The sequence below is a fragment of the Corythoichthys intestinalis genome, chromosome 11 (assembly GCF_030265065.1).
Source record: "Corythoichthys intestinalis isolate RoL2023-P3 chromosome 11, ASM3026506v1, whole genome shotgun sequence".
NCBI classification, from domain to species: domain Eukaryota; kingdom Metazoa; phylum Chordata; class Actinopteri; order Syngnathiformes; family Syngnathidae; genus Corythoichthys; species Corythoichthys intestinalis.
Window position 1 is genome coordinate 31,198,616 of NC_080405.1, and position 23,595 is coordinate 31,222,210.

General features: G+C 44.1%; 2 protein-coding genes across 2 annotated transcripts; one reads left to right on the top strand and one right to left on the bottom strand.

Moving 5' to 3' along the window:
- The first annotated feature begins 591 nt into the window (after positions 1–591).
- On the top strand, positions 592–11,063 carry noa1 (nitric oxide associated 1). The gene is made up of 9 exons (XM_057851032.1): positions 592–881; positions 1,838–2,677; positions 3,247–3,399; positions 3,461–3,568; positions 7,561–7,655; positions 7,718–7,849; positions 10,404–10,520; positions 10,601–10,718; positions 10,776–11,063. The coding sequence occupies exons 1-9, from the start codon at positions 671–673 to the stop codon at positions 10,913–10,915; spliced, it is 1,914 nt and encodes a 637-aa protein (XP_057707015.1). The 5' UTR covers positions 592–670; the 3' UTR covers positions 10,916–11,063.
- An 866-nt stretch (positions 11,064–11,929) lies between these two features.
- rest (RE1-silencing transcription factor) lies at positions 11,930–20,855 on the bottom strand. The gene is made up of 6 exons (XM_057851030.1): positions 20,719–20,855; positions 18,706–18,901; positions 18,215–18,637; positions 17,995–18,155; positions 16,571–16,654; positions 11,930–14,876 (listed from the first exon to the last, which is right to left on the bottom strand). Exons 2-6 carry the CDS (start codon positions 18,879–18,881, stop codon positions 13,603–13,605), a joined length of 2,118 nt encoding a protein of 705 aa, XP_057707013.1. The 5' UTR covers positions 18,882–18,901; positions 20,719–20,855; the 3' UTR covers positions 11,930–13,602.
- Positions 20,856–23,595: the final 2,740 nt, after the last annotated feature.

Below are 23,595 nucleotides of genomic sequence, written 5' to 3' on the forward strand. Positions count from 1 at the left end.
GTTTGGTGAGTTTTCATCATCCTGAGGGGGTCAAAGTAGGGCTCAAAGCGTTGGCGGGACAAAGAATGACTGCTAGGGGGCGCTACATAGTGTATTTGAAATTTGTCTTTACACGGTATCAAAGATTGCACCTGTCTTGACCTGCCTGCCGATTTTGGTGCATTTTGAAGCATTTTAAGGGGGTCAAAATGAGCTCAAAGGGGCTGCGGAACAAAGAATAACCATAGTAATAATAATAATATAACCTTAAAAAAAACATTGTCACCTGCATGTCCATACTGTTCAGTTATGGATGTGTTCTAAGTCAAATAAAATCGAATCAACTTTTATTTGTTTAGACCAAATCACAACAATAGTTATCTCAAGGAGAAAACAAAACATGTTTGAAGGTGCAGTAGTCCTACACTGGATTTCGACCTACTTGAGCATTGTAGCTTTTTTTGGGGTGGGGTTTACAACATATCTTTTCAAGGTTGGACAGGCCAAACAAAATATGTCTAAAAACTATTTTTAATCAGGGCTCAACTTTGGAGTTGATAAAATTGTCGCTCGAGAGGAAGTGACGTTATTTTACGCATGCGCAGTCCCAATCCGACTGCCGACAGCTGCAATCGGTCCCATGTGTAGGCGCCTACATGTGTAGTGAACCTACACCGGCGTTGACGACAACATGTTGACGATGGTGCGCATGACCGCCAACTTGGGGCGCGTGTTCCGGCGTTCGACTCGATGTGGCATCTCGCTTCTGGGCCCGAAGGCAGAGCCGGGACGCGCTTGGAGCGGCGGCCCGCGTGGAGGTGGCAGTCTCCCACGTAGATACGAACCGAACTGCACGGTAGAGCCAGACCGAGAAGAACACTTCCTGCCTGCGGAGTTTATAGGTCAGCGCAGACTGCGCATGCGCTTTCCTACCTCGGTGCTTGCGTGTGTTCGAGCTTTTAACGAGTGGCCAATTTTGGGTTGTCAAATGTGTCAAATTTGTATCTAAAGTGAAATGTTTTATCTGGATACAATACCTGATTGCTAAAGTATCGATAATTATTTGTGTTTGCACTACTACAAGTCACCAGAAACTTGTTTTCATGAGGTAAATTAGATTTTTCATCACTCTTGATAGTAGAAGAGTATACTTTTGCATTTTAAAGGGACTATACCAGATTTTTATAGGGTTAATTTAAAATAAATTTCTATTCCATGCAGGTTCCACCAATACCCTAACAAGTAAAAAGAGCCCAGACATTTTAAATGAGATTGCCCCCAAAAGCCCATTTTCTTACCTTTGAGTGTGTTCAGCTTGATCACTGTGGTGAACACACGCCTGTGCACGTTCCCGCGGCAGCAGCACTGTTTCACTGTGTCTCTTCTTAGCAAAAACACTTTTCTTACCCACTTAAGACTTGCTACTAATATTTTTATGTTTCTGGTGCCAATTTGAAGGGCCAAACGCCCTTTGATTTATGTTTGTGTTTGGACAACCATGCGTGCCATGCTGGAGCGCAGTTGGAGTTAAGCTTTAGTCCGGAGGTGGCAGTCACGAGTAAACTCCGTATAGTCCCTTTAACTTGTTGGCTGCCATTGACGACGCTTGACGTCCAATCCATTTTGACTGCGTTCATTCACCCCTCCCTGTCAAAAGGGATTGGACTTTTAGCGCCTTCAATGGCATCCAATGAATATCCCATTAAAAATAAAACTAAAAGTGTTCTATGTTATTTTTCAAAAACAATGTGACTGTTATGTTTGACCCACTTATGCATCAAAGAGTTAATTTGAGTCTTCTCGACTTTTATGGGGGTCGCAACACGGGGACTTGCACGCTCATTCAGTGTCCTTTCAGATGCGGGAGACGAGGGAGCCGACTCGCCTATCCATCAAGCCGCTGGCAGGTCTTCGCGACGTCCTCGCAAGAATGTCACTGGAGTGGAATCCCTTGATGACCCTGACTGCCCATCGCGTCCCGGCACGTCGGATGCTGACCGTAAAAAGAAGGGCGGGCACAAGATCTTCGGGACAGCAGATCCAGAGGAACCCATAGGCAACTGCCACTGTTCAGGCTGCGGTGCCGTCCTGCACTGTGTTGACGCCACCGTCCCGGGGTACCTGCCCGGCGAGAAGTACAAGGCCCTGCTCCAGGAGGGAGGTCTGGAAGACGCCACCTGCCAGCGCTGTCACTTGTTTCGTCACCATCAGAAGGCCATGGACCTGTCTGTGTCCAAGGAGGAGTTCCGCAACATTGTGCGGAGCATCCGCTCCCAGAAGGGTCTGGTGCTTCTGGTGGTGGACCTCCTGGACCTACCCGATTCGATCATCCCAGACCTCCTGGACTTGGTTGGCCCCGACAAACGGGTGGTGGTCGTGGGTACAAAGATCGACGTCCTTCCTGCCGACTCGCCTGACTATTTGCGGCGAATCCGCCGCCAGCTGGCCGGCTACTGTCAGGATGCCGGCTACGGAGATCGGGTGTTGGACGTCTGCCTTGTCAGCGCCAAGACCGGCTACGGTGTGGAGGCTCTGATCTCCGGCCTGCAGAGGATGTGGAGGTACAAAGGCGACGTCTACCTGGTGGGCAACGTCAACGCAGGCAAGTCCACGCTCTTCAACGCGCTACTCCACTCCGATTACTGCAAGTCCAAAGCCTCCAACCTGGTCGGTGAAGCGACCGTTTCCCCGTGGCCCGGTGAGTAAAAATTGCTACTTTTTTCAGGGACTGAAAATTTAGAGTGCTTGTCAAGTCGCTTCTTCCTCAGCAAATGTTGAATTTTTTCCAGTGGGTTCCTGTTGCTAGTCGAAGCCAGACATGTCCCAACTTTTTCTCTGTGGGCTGCTTTCAGAATAATCAAACTGTGTAAGGGCCATCTTGAAATCCTTCCACTTTGATTTTTTTAAACAGAGAATCAGGTAGAAAATATCGTGTTTTTAAAATGTATTACATAATTGGCTGTCATTGACGGTGCTAGACCTCCCGTCCATTTGGACTGAGAGGAGCGAATGAATGTTTGTTCACTATGTTGAGGAAAATTTGAGAGGCGAGTGCAGATGGGCATTGGAGTCACACGTAACAAAGCTTTCAAATCATCAAATGATGTGAATTTTTAATCTGAAGAAATGTTTGGATTTTTGGTGAAAACATCTTTGACAAGCAGTAAAAAGCCAGTTGACAAAATGTCACTTTAGCGCAGACGACGGGGACCACGGGAGGGGAAGAAAAGCTACCGTTATTGTGAGTGGCCGCTATATTGTGTGCAGGGACCACGCTGAACCTGCTCAGGTTCCCGATTGTCAACCCCACGGCATACCGGATGTCCCGACGACACCGGCGACTCGCTCAGGCGGAGGATGTCGCGTCCTCCGGCCAAGTCGAGGGGCTGCGAGACATCCGCCGCCACGGCTACTTAGTAGGTACGACATGGCCGGGCGGATTGTTCTGAGCGGTCCGAGTTACTCTTTGATTTGTGTTCAGGTCACGTGGGTCGAACTTTCCTGCCCAAAGTCGGACGAGAAACCATCACTTTTGATCCGGACGCTTTGGCCTTTGGTGAAGATGATGACGGAAAGAGCCCCACAATTGGTGAGAAAAGTCAGCGCCAATTCCACTTTTTTGCTCTCGATTCCAATACCTAGGTGTGTGGTATCAGTCAATACTGATACTGTATGGATACCACGTTTTTTTTTTTTTTTTTTAAACATATATACAAAGATTTTTCAACACTAAATTACTGCATATTCAAATGCCAAATAATTGCTATTGATCTGCTTGATCAGACATTGCTTAAAGGGATCCACGGCTAGAAAGACTTGTAGTTCTTAAAAGATAAACGTTATCATGAGTTAAACTAATTTGATATTGAAACCCCTCTTGATGTTTTCATTTTTATACAGTTCGTAAAATTAGTTTAACTAGCAGGTCGCTATTGTTGTCGACGTCAGAAGGCGGTGACGTCACATGGTTACGCTGCCAGGCTTACAGAGTATGACTCTAGCGACATAAACATGTCATCTTTTCAACCCTTTCAATTTGAACCCGAGAGGAACATTAATGAGCATGACAGCACTGTCGATATTTCACAAAACTTGCAGCAAAAGCAACATGAACAGGAAAGATGGGGATGAGACATGACAAGAGTAAGAAAAAAAACGGTGTTCTGCCAAAATGAGCTTAATTGGTGAAATGTATTACAAGAGGCGAATTTGAGACCCAAAGTACTACCGTGCGCTTTCAGCTTGATTTGTTTTGTTGCATACAGACAGAACATACTAAAGATGTCTTAAGAAAATACTTAAACCTAGTAATATCAAATATGGTTGGTTAATGCTACGTGACTAATGTGGTCAACAGATCAACAATCTGCTTTAAAGCTATCACAAGAAAACCCTATGCTTAAAAAGTATGAAAGGGAAACACATGAAAAAAGTATTTTGAGGCAATGAAATGGTAATAAGACTCAATAAAAACACAAACAGTAAGTACTCATCACCTTTAACTGATGAGCGCATGTGTTGGACGTCTCACGGCGTAGAAGGAATCGCATTAACCCCGTAGTGTTCCTCTAGTGACAGTGACAAACTATGCCATCACTCCGAGCGTTCATAAAACATGGCACTGTCTGTAGGTCATAACATGTACTAAATATTATAGATTTTTAAATCAATGGCAATATTTTATGTGTTTCTACTAACAAAGGAGAACAATTTTGGCTTATTAGCGCCTACAAGTCTAAGTCCGAGGTTCCCTTTAAAACAATATGAAGACTAATAAAAACTTTGAATGCACAGTTAATGCCATTGTACCACATTAGTAGCTATGTTAGCGTAGATCATGTGCTAATCGATTTTGCTAGCAGACTACAGAAGTTCGCTAGCCTACTTTTCCCCTGTCATTTTAGGAAGGACAACTGGCGGTTAAAAAAACTAAATCTCGACGGGCCCACACTGGACAGTATCGGTGCATTATTTCTTAGTACTCCGATACCGATGCCTGCGATTTAATGATGTATTTAGCAGGCATGAAAATCTCTCACCTTTCGGCGAAATTCGCCGTTTTGAAGTCAAAAAGGATGACCTACTTGAATCGTGTAGATCCGAGGAGAAAACTTTTAAGGGGGGTGGGGGGGTTCGGGTGTAGGCATGTGCCGGTTACCTTCACGGTTTACCATGCTATGAAAACGTGGCGGTTACAAAACCACTAAAATTTTCCGTCATACAGTAGTACATATTCGTTAATTTTCATGTGTCGAAAATGCAGCCAGAAGTGGCTTGGCGCGGCAGCACTTACCCCTTCCACTGTTTAATGGTGCGAGTGTCAGTGACGCTATTCCAGCAAACCCAAAAAGAAACACTCCAAACGCAAGGCGTAAATTCTTCAATTTATTGATCTCTCAAATCGTGGTAACTGAAATATACCAAATGAATACATTTAAAACGTTGTACAATCGTATTTTTCCACGTGTGAGTCGCTTCAACACTTTAGCTTCATGAAAAAGTTCGCCAAAAACAAAACACACATTTTCCTTTCAAATTCAATACACAAAGTTACTAAAAACTTACAAAGACGAATGATAGGCAAGGCTTAGTTAGGAGAGCAACTTCATTGAGGTTAATCACAGCCGCTGAGAGAGAATCAAGTTTGTATGTGGGGAGGAGAAAAAGAGCGTCAAAGATCGCTAATTGCGACAGATGATCTTGTCCTAAGAACAAATTCACGTTCGCTGGACGAGGTGAGGTCTCACTCCCAATTTTTTTTTTTTAGATGAATGCATTCGGCAGCATATTGAATTTGGTGAGTAATGGTTTTAATCGTTTTCATATTTTGCGGTATGACAAAGTTACTGCCGTTTGTCGCAGCTTGCGTTGAACACTGCCAGAGCGTCCAGTGAAAAATAGCTCCCGTTAAGGTAGCGTCAAGCTTGTGTATTTAACGGTAATATAAAAGCAGTGTTGTCAGTAACGCGTAATGTGAGTAATGCGTAACTATAATCTGATTACTTTCTTTCAGTAAAGAACAATCTAACGCGTTCATTTTTCTAAATCAGTAATCTGAGTAAAATTACTTTCCTTGATGCCTGTGCGTTACTATTTTGTTATTGCCCCATAATGTATGTAGAATGAAGAATACTGTAGTCATGGGAGTGACATCACATGTCACATTTTCTAATCAAGGATGAGAAAAAAAGGGTCACGTGTATTACCATGATGCGTGAGCCGTGAGCGCTGGGAGTTTGCGGCCAAAACAACACAGCCTTGCTTCCCCTCCAGGATGCAATGAAATAGGCAGTAGATATACTACAAACGGCTGCATTTGTACACTGGAAACACAGCCATTACGTCACATTTTTGTCCAGTAAAGATGACAAAAATATCTCCGTGCGCTGCGAACTTTGCGCTGGCTCAAAAAGACTGTCGACCGCTATAGCATCCAATTCAAGCACCACTTGGAATTACAGCACAACAGGTAACACGAAAGCCAGGACTTTTTGATACTGCTCGTGCTCAATCCTCGGTTCAAGCTCAGTTGTTGTTGAAAGTTTTGAAAGCTTAGGTTTAAAGAAATTCTAAATATCCATCTTGCCTCCTCAGCTGTAGTTTTGGCTAAGCAATGCAAACGGCTGTCTCTAAGGTGCTGTAGTCACATGATCCGTTCGAAAAATAATTTGGACCCATTATGAAATACAGTAGTTTGAAGGATTCTTGTTCATTTCATTCATTTTTGTTGTTTATTTTATTGCTCTAAAACTTTTATAGACAACATTTTAATGGCCATATTCAATGGTCTTTATTTGAAAGGGGAAGTTCAGAATTTTTACATTAGGCTTAATCTTTGAGTTAGCCGGGGTTTAATTAGTCGTTGGAGTTGATTTGAACAAATTCTGTGCAGTTTGCCAGTTATTTGTTAGTTTCAGGGGTCCGGAGTGGCTAAGCTAGTGCGAGTCAATGGTGGTTGAAATCAACTCCTTCAACTAATTAAACCCCCTCTCGAATATTAAGCCTTATGTGAAAAATTAAAATGGTCAAATTCGCCACATGTAGGACGTTTCGCCGACAGAGGACATTTTGGCAGAACGCCGGAACATATTTCCTCCACACCTTTCTCACCTTTTTAACCCCTGACCCATTTTCATGCCTGATTTAGGGTCCTTCCGATATCCTACTACTGTCGGTGCAACTAGGGACGTCTCGATGCAGAATTTTTTAAAACTTCCGGTCAATATGTTTTTCAGATACCGATCCAATACCCACAATTTTAAACCAGTAAAAGTTATACAATAAAATAATCTAACCAGTCATTGGTAAATCAAAAGTGAGCCCTGTTGGTACCACCTCAAGAAATATTACACGATGCTCTGTTACTATCATTATTTTCTAAAGAGAAGGAGTCCAATTTAGCAGATGTTTGCCTAGCGGTTTCATTTACAGCAGCCGAAAAGCACGATGGTACTGAAAACGCACGCGACTATTGGATTGAATCCGATCTTGTGCCCAAATCCGATCCTGTCCGATACCGAGTATCAGATCGGGACATCACTTCGTGGAAAGCTAACATTGACACATCCCGTTTTTCCACAGAAAAAGCAGAAGACCCCAGCAGCCGCCTGACCTACAACGAGGTGAAAGATGCGCGCTGGTTTTTCGACACGCCGGGAATCGCCAAGGAACACGACGTGAGTTGGCCACTTACTTAGCGCCCGACAGCTTGGCTAAAAACCTGTACGGGCGTATGCAGATCTTGGACCTACTGGACGAACAGGAAGTAAAAGCCGTGGTGACTGCGCGGGCCGTGGTTCCTCGCACGTTGCCGCTCAAGGTCGGAATGAGTCTGTTCGTGGGTGCTCTGGCCAGGATCGACTACCTAGAGGTCAGTTGGTCGCCTGCCTGCTGCTCACTTCTTTCAAACAGCTAAGAGTGGAACAACTGGGGAATCAGGATCGATATAGCCATTTAAGTGCAATCAAATTGATATTGTTTAAAACCTAATCTTTTCAATATGGCGTTGTGTTCAAAAGGATACTTTTCAGTAGGGTTGTCCCGATCGTTTTTGTCCGACACAAGAAATTTTGAGGATCTGCCGAAAACAAGTAACAATCCAATACCTCGGCGATGTATTAATGATATAAAGAAAGCACAACCAAATTAAAAATATTTCCATACTTCAGAGTTCAGACATAATCACACTTGCATGATGCTATATTAACGTTAGCTTCCTGCGACGGCTAGCATAAACTTACCAGCAGTGTATACAGTGGGGCAAATAAGTATTTAGTCAACCACTAATTGTGCAAATTCTCCCACTTGAAAATATTAGAGAGGCCTGTAATTGTCAACATGGGTAAACCTCAACCATGAGAGACAGAATGTGGAAATAAAAACCCAGAAAATCACATTGTTTGATTTTTAAATAATTTATTTGCAAATCACGGTGGAAAATAAGTATTTGGTCAATACCAAAAGTTCATCTCAATACTTTGTTATGTACCCTTTGTTGGAAATAACGGAGGTCAAACGTATTCTGTAACTCTTCACAAGCTTTTCACACACTGTTGCTGGTATTTTGGCCTATTCCTCCATGCAGATCTCCTCTAGAGCAGTGATGTTTTGGGGCTGTCATTGGGCAACACGGACTTTCAACTCACTCTTGACAGATTTTCTATGGGGTTAAGATCCGGAGACTGGCTAGGCCACTCCAGGACCTTGAAATGCTTCTTACGAAGCCACTCCTTTGTTGCCATGGCTGTGTGTTTGGGATCATTGTCATGCTGAAAGACCCAGCCACGTCTCATCTTCAATGCCCTTGCTGATGGAAGGAGATTTTAACTCAAAATCTCTCGATCAATGGCCCCATTCATTCTTTCCTTTACACAAATCAGTCGTCCTGGTCCCTTTGCAGAAAAACAGCCCCAGAGCATGATGTCTCCACCCCGTGCTTCACAGTGGGTATGGTGTTCTTCGGATGTAATTCAGTATTCTTTCTCCTCCAAACACGAGAACCTGTGTTTCTACCAAAAAGTTCTATTTTGGTTTCATCTGACCATAACACATTCTCCCAGTCCTCTTCTGGATCATCCAAATGCTCTCTAGCGAACCGCAGACGGGCCTGTACGTGTACTTTCTTCAGCAGGGGGACACGTATGGCAGTGCAGGATATGAGTCCCTGGCGGCGCATTGTGTTACTGATAGTAGCCTTTGTTACTGTGGTCCCAGCTCTCTGTAGGTCATTCCCTAGGTCCCCCCGTGTGGTTCTGGGATTTTTGCTCACCGTTCTTATCATTTTGATGCCACGGGGTGAGATCTTGCATGGAACCCCAGATCAAGGGAGATTATCAGTAGTCTTGTATGTCTTCCATTTTCTAATAATTGCTCCCACAGTTGATTTCTTTACACCAAGCGTTTTACCTATTGCAGATTCAGTCTTCCCAGCCTGGTGCAGGTCTACAATTTTGTCTCTGGTGTCCTTCGACAGTTCTTTGGTCTTGGCCATAGCGGAGCTTGGAGTGTGCCTGTTTGAGGTTGTGGACAAATGTCTTTTATACCGATAATGAGTTAAAACAGGTGCCATTAATACAGGTAACGAGTGGAAATAAGTTCTTTAAAAATCAAACAATGTGATTTTCTGTTTTTTTTTTCCCCCACACTCTCATGGTTGAGGTTTACCCATGTTGACAATTACAAGCCTCTCTAATCTTTTCAAGAAGGAGAACTTGCACAATTGGTGGTTGACTAAATACTTATTTACCCCACTGTAGTTAATATATTGTATATTGTATATAATATACTGTAGTTATAATTGTGCACGTAAAACCAATCGTAATGAATTGTGGCAGACTTTGTTATATCAATTATCTTCGTCCAAAGAACCGATATTGTATCGTCAGGAAGTCGGACATGTACTGTACATTCCTGCAAACAATATTTCCTTTGGGTTATTTGAAGTAAGCTCATCTCTCAGGTAGGTTTGTCCAAAGTATTCGAAAGTAACCATAGTGAAATGTTGTATCTGGTTTGGATATGTGATTACAAGATATTTTTTGCACTACCACTTGTCACCTGAAATTTGTTGTCATGGGAAAAGTTGATTTTGAACTGCTCGTTGAAATAATGGAGGATATTTTGGCATTTTCCTTGTTAAACCATCGTCTGCCATTCATAGCATTAGACGTGTAATGCATTTAAAGTGAAAAGGCTGGCAGCAAATTAACGAAATTCAACGAATGTTAATTTGCCACTCTTCAAATGGATTGGGCATCAACTTGTGATAAACTCATTTGTGGGAGGGTGCATTTTTGCCAGAGGAAGAATTTTTTAAAAACTTGTGTGCCATTGACGGCAGTAGACGTTCTATCCGTTTTGAAGTGGGAGGACTTCAATTCATTCAATTAAATGTAGCTTAACCAGTCACCGCCATTGTCTCACAGGGGGAGCGTTCCTGCTGGTTCTCGGTTATCGCCTCCGATCGACTCCCGCTTCATGTCTGTGCTGTGGAAAAAGCAGACGACGTTTATCGGAAGCACGCCGGACGGAAGCTGCTTGGGGTGAGCGCGCACCCCAGGCAAATTTCAGCGGGTCTGTGTCAATGGAGCACTCGCTAACGCTCTCGCGCTGTGGGCTTCAGGTGCCTTCAGGGGGAGCCCAACGCATGATGAACTTTCCGCCACTGGTACCCCAGGATTACCAGCTGGAGGGTCGAGGTCGCCTGGATGCAGCGGCCGACATCAAACTGTCATCGGCAGGTTAGCCTACCGCCGACACCGAGGCGACTTCCACTGTTGACAGAAAGATGTTTGCAGGTTGGGTGGCAGTGACGGCGCGGGAGGGACAGCGCCCACTTTTGCGAGTTCACGGGCCAGCTGGGGTCACTTTTTGCCTACGGACGCCCCCGCTGCTTCCTCACCTGGCAACCTTGAAAAGGATGCGTCGACGGGACTGAAAGACGCTGATGGAAATTGAAAACATTTCATCGAATTGAAAAAACGTTTATTAACTGCAGCGGCCGCAAATTGGTCATGTGATGGATTTTGCGAAGACGCTGAGTGATCAACTGCAACTTTATTACAGGACTTTGACGACAACCGCAACATTTTGTTGCCTGATTGAAAATGTGATCAACCGTTGCCGGACGCGTGTATAACAACTAGTGTTGCACAAACACTTGATTCGTAAGCAAGGGCGTAGGTTTGGTCTCAACATTGGTAGGGACGATATACTGGACTGTCTCAGGAAATTAGAATACACAATATTCTAATTTTTTGAGACAGTCCTGTGTATATATACAGGGCTGTCTCAGGAAATTAGAATACACAATATTCTAATTTCCTGAGACAGTCAGGAAATTAGAATATTGTGTATTCTAATTTCCTGAGACAGTCCAGTAACCTGCATGTACACTTTTTGCTGGGGACCGGACATAATAAGACCAAACAGTATAACTGGGGTCAGAGCTACATTTAATAAAGGGACCTGCACTCTGAAGCCACCACGTTGCATTACCACAAGGCAAACAATGATCCAAATGGCTAGCTCGACTTGTTCCTTGTAGAGGCTGGCCTGACCACAGTCGTTTTGCAGGTTGGCAAGTTCACACAGTTTAATGTTATGCTAACTCTGATGCAGGTCAGACTTTCAGTAGCAAAATTATTGGCATTTCCCCCGCCTCCACAACATTGACATCATATTACTTACAGTGGCTGCTGCTAACTGAAAAACTTCTAATATCCCTCTTCGAAGGGGGTAGCACGTTGTCAAAATGAATCTGTTGGGGCTGTGCGGCGCGAAGGGGAGGGGGTCAAGTCATCAGCCAATCAAATGTGCGTTTGAGGGGGAAACAATGGACATGGGACATTCAGCAAGTGAAAAGGGATAAAGTGAACATAATGAAAATAATTCCCTAATAATGGTAGGGTGTATTCTATTTTTATGGTAAGACTATCAAAAATTTTATATAATTATTATTTTATAACAACTCATTATATAATGCAAATAAGGTTGCCTCAAAGTTGGTGGGGACAATTTGAGTATCCTGAAAATTTGGTCGTGTTATGCCCCTACTGTTCCTATGCAAACATACGCTCTTGATTGGAAGGGGCCCCGATATGGCAATAAATACAGGAAACTATCGGAAGTACTAAGATATGATGAACCGTCCGATACTGTCCGATATGTGGTCTTCAAGGTTGTCTCCAACTACTGGTTGTCTTTCAAGATGGCCGCCGATAAATGCCAAAGAAAAGGAACACATTAAACGTATTAAAGGGGGGGAAAAAATGGCAAAATGTCATTGAATGTTATTTTTGTGAGATGGAAAATGGTAGCTAGGTCTTAAGTCCTGTGGTATTTTGAGCCGAGGAGTTTTAAAATGCTCATTTAACATTCTTTCCATTATATTGCTTATACTTGAAACACTGGAAAAATACATGTAAAACGTTCCTACCACCCAGGGTTTAACCTTTTATGAACACTGACATGTACATGGAGAAAGACTTTCTCTACCTCAGATGGGGTTGAGGCTGGTTTGCAATTGGACCTATGTACTAAAAGAATTTTCTTTTTGTACTCATTTAATATTGTTGCATGTTTTATTATCTGTATTAATGTTTTGTTGCTCCAGGATTGTGTGTCATCTTCTGTTCATTTAAGAGAATTTTAAAAAACCTGTTTAAAAAAAAAAGTTGGCTATCTTTGCCGAGACTTTTCACTAACATGTTTGTCCTAACCAAAATAATCACATGAGCAAAGCTAGCGTAGCTACTCCGAATGTATTTGTTATGAGGGAAAACAGAAAAGCAGGCTAGTGAACTTGTGTAGTCAGCTAAAAAAAGTGATAAGCACATGAACTAAGTTAACGTACTAATGTGGTATAGTGACCTTGACTGCACAAAGTTTATAATTAGGGTTGCCACCTTTCAGAAATAGAAATGAGGAACGCCCCCCTCGCGCACAAAGCCGTACGGGCGACGAGAAAAAAAGGGACATCTCCAAAACTCCTAAAATGCATAAAAATCTATTTATATATATTCCATCTTGGTTCAATACTGAACGCAAATTTTAATTCCCAAGTTGGAATAGTCTTATTTCAAAGACAGGTGGCAAGCCTATTTAGTTTTTTTCCCTCTCTTTCATGAAGGGTTTTAAGCATGATAGTATTTATTTGACATTCCAGAATTCAGTCATTTTGTATTTCCAAAAAAAAAAAAAGTACCGGTATATCCCCCACCTCCAAAAAAAAAAAAAAAAATCTGCTGCCTAATACCATAACCAGGTATCGGGAGTCAATGGTATGTATGTGTGCAACACTCATAATGATATACTAGATTTACTAGACGTTTTCTCAAAAAGCTGCTGTCCTTTTAAAAGCTGGCTGGACAAGGTTGTCGTAATAGACTCAAGGCTCAATTTTGCTTGCTCGTAGATTGTTGATTTATGTTACACCAAACTCTTTGTGTATAAAGTGGAGTTAGCTTGAAGATTGTCAAAACGCTACGTGAAAAACCATTTTAGTCTTGCCGAGTCCTTGCGACATCATCCGACGTGTCATTGAATGAAAGTGCCGCTTGTAGACCTGGGCGCTAATCAAAAGCGCAGCTCATGTTAGAGCTTAATCAGAGAAAAAAAACAGGCTCAGTGGACCGCCGCCGTGTCCATATAGTACACGTTGACAAGATGGCGGTTGAGGTGGCGGCGGTATTGGGACTCAAGGGGAAAGTGGCGGTCACAGAAGATGCAGGTGTGACTTTTCTGCTCCGTCGGAGCGGGCGTTTCAGGGCTGGGCGTCTCTGAGTCGTTGACCATTTTCCCATTGAGCCCGGAGTCATCGCTGCCTTCAGAGGCACCGTCGCTATTGTCGCTGACGTCGCCTCCGTCACCGCCGCCGCCTTCGTGGCCGCTGTGTACGCCCTCGTCGTCTTCCGGCTCGGCGGCCTGGACTTTGGCCAAGGGTGGGCAGAGTGGGCCCTCTTCCACTGGCTCACTGGTGTTGGCATGTCCGCGTGCCGCACGGGACCGCCCCTCTCTGACCCGGCGAGACTCCGGAGCAAGCTCCGGCGCTCCTGCCGCCTTCCTCTTTTTGCATTTCCCGCCCTTCCGCCGAGCGGGTTCTTCTGGCTCCGACTCAATGGGGGCGGAACTTCCAGGCCGGCTCGCAGCTCTCCGGCCGACTGTTCCTCCGGATGTAGAATTGGACGGAGACTTCTCCGTCCGGTCCTCCGTGGGTTCCAGGCGGCGTGCTCCGTCGGTCCCACTTCTCTTGACTCTTTTCTTGGTTTCGGAGACGGCGGGCGTCTCCTTTTGTCTGCCGCCGGTGACGCTTTTCTCCCGCTCCAGTTTGCCCACGCGCTCCGCTTCCTCCGTGCCCCGTTCCCCTTTCTTTCCCAAGGCAACGCGCTCTGCTTCCTCCGTGCCCCGTTCCCCTTTCTTTCCGACGGCAACGTGCTCTGCTTCCTCCGTGCCCCGTTCCCCTTTCTTTCCGACGGCCACGTGCTCTGCTTTCTCCGTGCCCTGTTCCCCTTTCTTTCCGATGGAAAGGTCGACGGCATCGGAGCGTCCCTCGGGAGGAGTCGGCAGCTCCTCCGCTGATGACCCCTCAGGTTTTTTTACCCTCAGCTTAACCTTGGAGACGTCGACAGTGACGTCGCAGCCCGAGTGTCGGGATTTGATGTGGTACTGCAGGTTGCACTTCTTGGAGGCGGCGTATTTGCAGAGCGGGCAGAGGAACTGGCGAGGGTTGAGGTGGAGCTCCACGTGCTTCTTGAAATTGCTGCGGTCAGCAGTCTTGTACTCACAGTACGGGCACGCCAGCGGTTTGGGACCGTTGTGGACCTGTCGGGCGTGGCGGGTCACCTCGTGCTGGTTGGCGGCCAGGTAGTTGCAGCTCTCGCACTTGAAAGGTCGCTCGCCTGCTCGCAAAAACACACAGACTTCAGTAAGACATCGGGATAAGGTTACTAACCCATTGAAATGAGTTTATCACGAGCGGACTTCCAATCCATTTGAAGTGGGAGGCTGGCAGCGAATTTGCTTCCAACGCTTCCATTTTAAATGGATTGAACATCTAGTGCCATAAATTGCAGCCACTGAGTATAATAATCTTTAAAAAAATCTGTTGAGAAACAAGCTAGTTATGACTTCATTTTAATTTCAATGCCTTTGTTTCGATGGGGACGTCACCCCTACCAACATGGACGCCCAGAGGTCATTTTAGTTGGGGCAATGAAAGGTCTTTTCATGCTGCTGTGCAATTAAATGTATTTGTCACTTGGTGACATCGAATCCATTTGAACTCTAAAGTTGACAGCGAATGATTGTTTGTTTATTCACTGCCCACCCTTCCACTTCAAATGGATTGGACATCTAGCAGAGTCAATGGTAGGCCCTGGCAAAGACGCACCCTCTTAGTAATGACTATCACGAGTAGACATCCAATACATAAGAAGTGACAGCCTCCTACATCAAATGAATCGGACATCTAATAGTGAATCAACTCATTTTAATTCACAGCAGTAGCATGAAAAGACCTTTCATTGTCTAAGCATTTGTTATTTACTCAGTTACTGTTAGTATATTCGCTTCCAGCACTCCCACTTCAAATTGATTGGGCGTCTAGTGCCATCTATGGGAGACAAAAGGTAAACCCTATACTTCCCAACGAATTTAATCAAGGTTGAGTTCAGGTTTTCATTCCAACTGACTCAGTCAAGACATTTAATTGTCCTCCTTATTGTTCGGAACGAAAGCCAGCTCCCACCGTGGCCCTTAGTGGAATTGCCTATGCACTAGAGCTGAAACGAATACTCGAGCAACTCGAGTAACTTGAGTTTAAAAACTGGTCCGAGTAATTTTATTCACCTTGAGGAATCGTTTAATTTTGCCAGCTCTAAGCATCACGTTTTGCCCGGACTTCTTTTAATGCGGGACAACGCGCTGACGCCACATCCGTAGAGGATGAAGCAATTAAAAACAAAATACCTTACCGCAGCCGACAGCCTTTACAGACTATTCCGACATTGCTAAAAACTACGCCCGCATGATGCTACGGTAGTAGCAGGTAGCGTCTGATGTGTCTCATAGATATCATATCTATGTAGAATGAACAGATGCGAAATGACAGACTGATCGGTGTTAGGAAACAGCCGCCATCTTAAAGCAGTACACTTCTCATCACTAATAAGATGTCGCTCGCTGTCACTTGCTCACGTAACGTTAGTCCTGCAGAAAGCTAGGTTTCTATGGAGGTAGATATGTGTCTTTATCATTCAATCAAAAACCTACTATGCACCTACGCTATAAACCACAGCGAGAGCGGTAACCAAAATCACAGTGAGCGTAAAAAGCCATCTGTTCTAGGTGACCTTCCATGTACTAATGTCTTCAAATCAGGCTTATTTTCCCCACTTCTGGCCCCCCTTGTAAAAAAAAATACAAAACACACACAGAGACGACAGGAGGCATTTACCGTGCGGCCACGCCGTTCGAGTGCTTGTGTGGACAAACAAAAGCGGCGTCAAAAGAGGATCAAGGTTAGCGTGCCAACACGAATCTTGGAATGGTCCAGAGCGTGCATGTGACTAAAGAAAATGTGCAAGCAACTCACCTGAATGCGTGCGCATGTGTCGGGTCAGGTGCGTCTTCTGGGAGCTGGAGTAGTCGCAGTACGGGCAGCGGAAAGGCCGCACACCTGGAAGGAAGGACGGACGGACAGTTAGCAAGAGGGTGCATATAAAGGTCGGCTGATATATGGACTTTTTTCAAGATCGGCTAATATAGGAGAATAACTTATGTTAACATTTGAATGATTATCTTTCTTATAAATGTCGACCGATATATTGGCTGGCCAACATTTGGCCTGGTATCAGCCAATATAAAGCTGGTATAAAGAATAACTTACCGGTATGTTTGCTGTTTAAGTAATGAATTTTGTTACTTGTGATTTTGCACCACCTTGTGGCCAGTTTAAAAAAAAAGCTGTAGCAGAAGAAAAAAAAATAAAAAAATAAAAATAAATAAAAAAAAAAAAAAGTCCCCAGGTTACGACGGATCCGACTTAAGCGATTTTGACTTTACGATGCGTGCGTCTCGTCGTTTTTTTTTTTTTTTCTCTAATGTTGACTTTTGTTTTGTGATGCGTGTTTTTATTTTGGCGCAGGAAGCGTGGAGCAGGTTGTCCTTCCCCACGCAAGAGCATTTAAACACCCGCCCACGCCACACACGGCTGTGACGGCACACGCACACATGAAGAAGCAGCCGAGTGAATAGCTGACAGCCTGCACACACATTTGTTGCTTGTGAACCATCCAGAGGTGACGGCTGTATACAAACCCTTTTGTCCTGTTTATTGTGCGTTTTCTATTCTGGTCGAATACTTGGGGCGAGGTTATGTGATTGTTTTTTATGATGGGGTTTTATGATGTGCGGACGCTAACTGATACATGCTAATCGTTTGTTATTGCTGTATCAGCAGCTACTTGTAAAAAATTATTTGAATTGCTATTATCGAAGATGAGAATTTTATTTTTCGTTTCATTCTGCAACTATTGATATCGAAGATGAGACATATTTAATTTTATTTTTAGTTTCATTCTGCAATTCTTGATGTCACGAGCAGCTGAATGAAGTCAGCAAGCCACACGGACGTCTGACATCGTCATTTCCAAGCTTAGCTCACTGTCTAGCTAGGACTTGGCTCCAACGTCTTGGCGAGGACAGTACAATGACGTATAATACATGTTTTTGGATCGTTTTTTTATTTTTATTTTGAGGGAGTTTTGAAGTATTCAAAGGCTTAATTCAGACTTGCGCAGGGAGAGACCAGCGCAGGAACGGAACTCGTTCATAAACCGGGGACCACCTGTATATAGATTTTTATACAGGTCGACTGATGTGAATTTTATAAGGGTTGAACTTGGCAAAATCTGCTTTAGACATAGTCTGATTTTTTTTTCTTTAAATCAGTACTGGCCTTTGAAAATCCCATATCAGAGTACCCCTAGGCGGGTCACCTTCTGACCGGTGGCTCACCCGTGTGCGTGCGGATGTGCTGGATGTAGTTGCTCTTGCGGTCGGAGAAGTAGGAGCACTGAGTGCATGTGTGCAGCTTGCTGGGAAAGTGATTCCTCAGGTGCTTCCTCCAATGGTACTGACTGACGGTACTGTACGCGCACAAGGTGCACTTGAAGACCCTGCAACAGGATGTCAGCGTCAGCGGCAAAGCAAAAGAGCGGTGGCGTGAGAGCCCCACCTGTGGTCGTCACCCTCTTTGCCGTGATGCTTGAGGTGTGCTACGTAGTGATCATATCGGTTGGTGTTGTAGCCACAGCGCTGGCAGCGGATCAGACCCTTGGCGTCGGCCGCCGCCTCCTCGGCGGGCTCCTGGGCCCCTTTTCCTTTGCTGCGCCCCTCCACGCGCCGGCCCACCACCGCCTTGCTGACGGCGTGTGTTCGCAGGTGCTCAACAAAGGCATTCTCATCCTCAGCCTGAAAGTGGCACGGCTTGCAGTGGAAAGGCCTCTTCTTCTTGGTGACCTCTACCGGGACAGGCGGCGATGGAGGGGCAGGGACGCACGAGTCCGGGGGCGAGAATTCACCGCCGTCCGCGACTAGGCTCACTGACTCCGAATAGTCGGCGGCGGTAATAACGGCAGCGCCGTCGTCATAGCCGTAGCTGCCAAAAAGAGGCGTCAAGGCGGGCTTTTGCACGCACGCAAAAGCCAGTAGTCGACAGGCGCTCACCTGATGTCGTCCTCGCCGTCCGAGTAGCCGCACGCCACTGTCTTTAACTCCGCCATCTCTTTTTCCTCGGCCACGGCATCCGCTACGTTGGCCAGCATCACCAGCTGCGGCGCGGCCGAGGCTCGGACCGCGTCGTCCATCGGCGGGAACGTCTCCATGGAAAAGAGGGACGACATTTTTCCTTTCGGAGCGTTGCCTACAAAAGTGCGAGAAAACATTGGGACAAGCGATTATGTTTTAAACAACGATGGCTTTGGAATGAATGTTAAGTTTTGGGGGGGGTGGGGGCGTTCCTCCACCAAAATCTTCTTTCAATCCAATTTTCCAGTTGACAGTGTTGAATTCATCAGATTCCGTGAAAATTCACCTACTTTCTTAACTCATTGGCTGCCATTTATGGTGTAAAATTTCCAAATTAACAAGAAGTGACCCTGAAATGACCCAAAAGCAATAGAAAGTGAGACAAAATCAACAGGAACTGACCTGAAATTGCCTTAAAATTTACCAAAAGTGACCCCAAATCAAGAGGAAGTAGCCTCCAAGTACCTAAAATGAACTTACTGCCTCCCATTGGCAACGATACACATCAAATTCATTTAAACTGGGAGGAGTGGCTGTCAATTAGGGGTGTGACAAAATATCCAAATGGTGATTTATCGTGATACTTTGTATCACAAAAGGTTATCGATATGCTCTTGCCAAGAATCGAGATATCGTTTTAAAAAAGGTGTCAATGTCTTAAAAAACAAAACTGGGAACGTTCGTTCATTCGAAACCAGAGGATTCACAGTCATTCTGTCCGATTTTCAGGGCATTTACATGTCATTTCCTGTTGAGTTTGAGTCACTGCCTATTCATTTTGGGTGATTCCCATGTCACTTCCTGTTGTGTAACTCAAAATAAACAGGAAGAGACCCGTAAAATACCCCAAAATCAACAGGAAGTAACTGAAAATCAACAGGTAAACGACCTTATATAGCCCAAAATGACCTCATTGCCTGGCATTAGCTGCCACTGACGGCCCTAGACGGTCAATCCATTTGAAGTGGGAGGTTTGAACCCTCCCGGTTCAAATGGATTGGACGTCTACTAGTGATAAACTCATTCCAATTCAGAGCAGAAGCTTGTTTTTCTGTTTAATAGTTGTTTGTAGAATATTCTAGAATGTTTTCCTGACCAATGTATCGATAATCGTTATATCGTCAGATCATCGTTATCGTGAGCTTTGTATCGCAGATCGTATCGTGAGGTACCAAGAGGTCCCCACTCCTACTGTCAATGCTCATCTTTCAGCGCCGTCAATGGCAGCCAATGAGTTAACAAGTAAAAATCCTCCTTTCTAATTACTATCAAGAGTAATGCCAAATCAAGTTTACCAAATGATGACAAATTTCTGGTTGTAGTGCCAAAACAAATAATTAAGTATCAATACTTTAGAAATCAAATGTCATATCCGGTGTCCACATTTCAGTATACAGTAGATACTTTTGCCAGCCATTTGAACCGGCACGGACATTCTAAACGTGTATTTATTTCCATTCCTTTGTTGAAAAGAGGATATAGTTCGCAGCTGAAATGAATAAACGATTAAATGAGGGGAAAACTTTTCCTAACTTGGGGCGAGCGACTTTGTAAAGTTTGCAGGAGTTGTTTGAAGCTGGTCGCCATTTTGAAGTAGCACCAGCACGGTCGACAGCGCCAAAAACACGCCAGCCCTCGACAAGCAGTCGAAAAACGGCCGACAACTTTTTCGCTCGACGACACTCGTTCGACGTCAGCTGGGCCGAACGCACGACCTTGTTGAAAGAATTCGCGCGACGTCATTTCACGGTCACTGTTTGACTTTTGCATAAAGTTTGCGGAAAAAGTGACGATGAGGTGGGGCTGGCTCTGCGGACAAAGCGGAGCTGTTAGCCGTGGTCCTGATCAGCGGCGGACAGCGCCGCCGCCGTCGAAGTCTCGCTGGCCCCCATTTTCATTGGTCCAAAGTTTCGGTCCGATCGGAAAACTCACCCGCTCGATCCGGTGCTGGCTCGGCGCGACTCTAAGCAGGCGTCCGCTAGTGTACGAGCGGCAAGGGAAAGTGGAAAAAGTTGGCTGGCTAGCGCACATTCCTACACAGCGGCGCCGTGCACGTCGGGCGAGTGACGTCACCACGTCACGTCGGCCTCGCAACCTAACTTCTCCACTAAATTTAAAAATACTTTCTCCTCGCAAGTCGCAAGATTACATTTTTTAGGGCTAAATACATAAATTGGACTACGAGAATAAAGTTATAATTAAGAGTTATTTTAAGTTATAGTTAAGAGTGGGACTCGATTAAAAAATAATTAGCCAATTTGTAATTAATCCCGATTAAACACATTTTAATTTCACGAAACTTTTAGTCCCATTTTTTTTTTTATTTAAAAAGATTTCAGTGATTGACGGAATCAAATACACAAAAACATGAATACTATACAGTACTTCTTTATATTAAAAGGGCTAAACACTAGGGGTGTGATAAAATATCAAAAATGGTGATATATTCAGCCTGAACGATATATCGTATAAACATCGCCATTGCGATGTGCGCATGCGCGATATTCCCATCGCAAGGATTTGCGATAGTCAGTGTTGTTAATAACGGCGTTACAATATAACGGCGTTACTAACGGCGTTATTTTTTTCAGTAGTGGGTAATCTGATTAATTACTTTTCTCATCTTGGCAACGCCGTTACCGTTACTGAGGACGGAAAGGCATGTGTTACTATGCGTTACTATATTGGTCGAAAAGTCTGAGGGAGACGGACTCACCGAGACGACAGAGCAGAGTAGGAGTAGGGAGGAGGCAAGAAAGTTGTGACGCCGAGCAAACGCGATGCTAGGTAGCTCCAATAATACATGTTGTAGCCGATAGCCTACAAACTACGCCTGCATGTAATGGTAGATATGGTAGACATGATAGATATCACATGTACCGTACATAGATATAACTAGATGCAAAATGACAGACATGGCACTAAATGAGTTAGTAGACAGCCGCCATCTTAAAGCAGTAGACTTTTTAGGACGGCTCTGTTGTAGGGAACCTTCCTTGCGAACCTAAGTAACTTTTGATCTAAAATACTTCTAAATCGGCAAAATCTTGACTTGAATCTATCTTTAAATGATGAAACAGTTTTAAAACTTTCATATGTCGAAAGTAGAGAGATGGGAACTAATGCAATAATGGGAGCAATTTTAACAACTTTTAACAGTTGATTCAGGGTAAAGGGTAAATTAGGGTAAAGAATTGGGCTCGGGCCAATTGTACCAAAAACCTTCACTAAAAACTTCACATAGTGTGGCCAATGTTTTTTTTTTTTTTTTTTTTTTTTGAGGAAAAAAAAAAGTAATTATCACCAATTACTTTGCCAAGTAACTAATTACTCTTACATTCAGGTAATTGAGTTACTAACGCAATTACTTTTTGGGAGAAGTAATTTGTAACTATAATTAATTACTTTTTTTCAGTAAGATTAACAACACTGGCGATAGTGTTTTTTAATTTTTTTTTTCCAATCCACAAACCTTTTTTCTGCTACATTCGCTCGCACAGCCTCTCTCACCCACTTTCTCAGCTCTCAGTCACTGAGTCGCTTGCTTATTAAAGTTAACGATGGCTTTGATCTGGCCAAAGAAGCCGGGCAGTAATCTGTCAATCATCGTTTAACTTGTTAAACAGTTTCTGCAAGGAAGCGCTGGCTGGAATGAATGTGTGTGTCTGTGGGGGGAGAATGTGGAGACGTTCGAGACATATAAAATGAACGCCAGACAGAGCCGGCCCAGGCCATTTGGGGGCCCAAAGCAAAATAATACCAAGGGGCCCATATTTTTGTAAAAATGTATTAAAATTGTAACCTTATGTGCATCTTTCTTGATTCTTGATCTCTTAACTATGTACACGACATTGCCAAGCATTACCTTGAATTTTACATTTGGGGAAATCATCATCTTGTGAAGAGGACGGCACTCCACCTCCAATTCCATACTGAGATACTTCTCAATAGCTCCTTTGAATCATCCAAAGTAAAACATATGATTACGTGGAATAAAATTCAGCCCAGGAAAATATTCGTCAACAAAAATGTGTACTGTGGGGAATGCTCAACTAATTACGTAGATTCACCGTAAGCTGATACATGGCATACTACTTGATAATAATGTGAAATATAAATCCAATGAGACAGATAATTTTCTCCAGGGTATTTTGCCGACTATTTTTTTACCTTTCCACACTTCGTTTAAGGTGCGTTTTAGCCCTACCCCCCCCCCCCTGCTTCTGCAAGGTACGACTGCATTTGCGCAAACTACGCATGAGTAGAAATGAGAAGCCTAATGTGTTACGTCGTCGCCCGTGCGGTTTACCTCTGAACCGGAAACTCATTACTTGCCCGCGGCAAATTTTGAAATCACTACACATTACTGTCATTATTTTGTGATCACTGTTTTTTTCGTGATCGCAGTTGAACGCATCTTGCAGGAGCGAGAGTGAAGGGAGAGCACTTTTACGAGCAGGCGTCGAGTTGTGATAGAAATAAATCTTTATAAAACAACGTAAGCCTGACATCATTACTTAGGATGTTACAATCGATGCTCAGTTGCGCTCTCACCACTTGGAAAATAACAAATAGAAGCATATGGTGTGGCGCTGCGTGTATTTCCTGTAAACCTGTGCATAAAAGTAGCGATCCTGGAAGTGGCGACAGTTTTGACAGGCAGAAATGACTTGGGGAAAAAAAATGAAGCATTTTTCTACTACAGTACTTTATTCTTGTTTAAAAATGATTCAGTGGGACAGTTATGTTTAAAACTGATCATAATTATTACATTTGAAGTGCTTAAAAAGCATTTATAAAAAAAATACA

Coding starts and splice junctions, on each gene's coding strand:
- noa1 (XM_057851032.1), top strand. CDS start 671: ATGTTGACGATGGTGCGCATGACCGCCAACTTGGGGCGCGTGTTCCGG. Junction 2,678..3,246: donor GACCGTTTCCCCGTGGCCCG/GTGAGTAAAAAT, acceptor TATTGTGTGCAG/GGACCACGCTGAACCTGCTC. Junction 10,521..10,600: donor CCGGACGGAAGCTGCTTGGG/GTGAGCGCGCAC, acceptor TGTGGGCTTCAG/GTGCCTTCAGGGGGAGCCCA.
- rest (XM_057851030.1), bottom strand. CDS start 18,881: ATGTCGTCCCTCTTTTCCATGGAGACGTTCCCGCCGATGGACGACGCG. Junction 18,156..18,214: donor AAAGAGGGTGACGACCACAG/GTGGGGCTCTCA, acceptor ATCCTGTTGCAG/GGTCTTCAAGTGCACCTTGT. Junction 14,877..16,570: donor ACACATGCGCACGCATTCAG/GTGAGTTGCTTG, acceptor TTTTGCGAGCAG/GCGAGCGACCTTTCAAGTGC.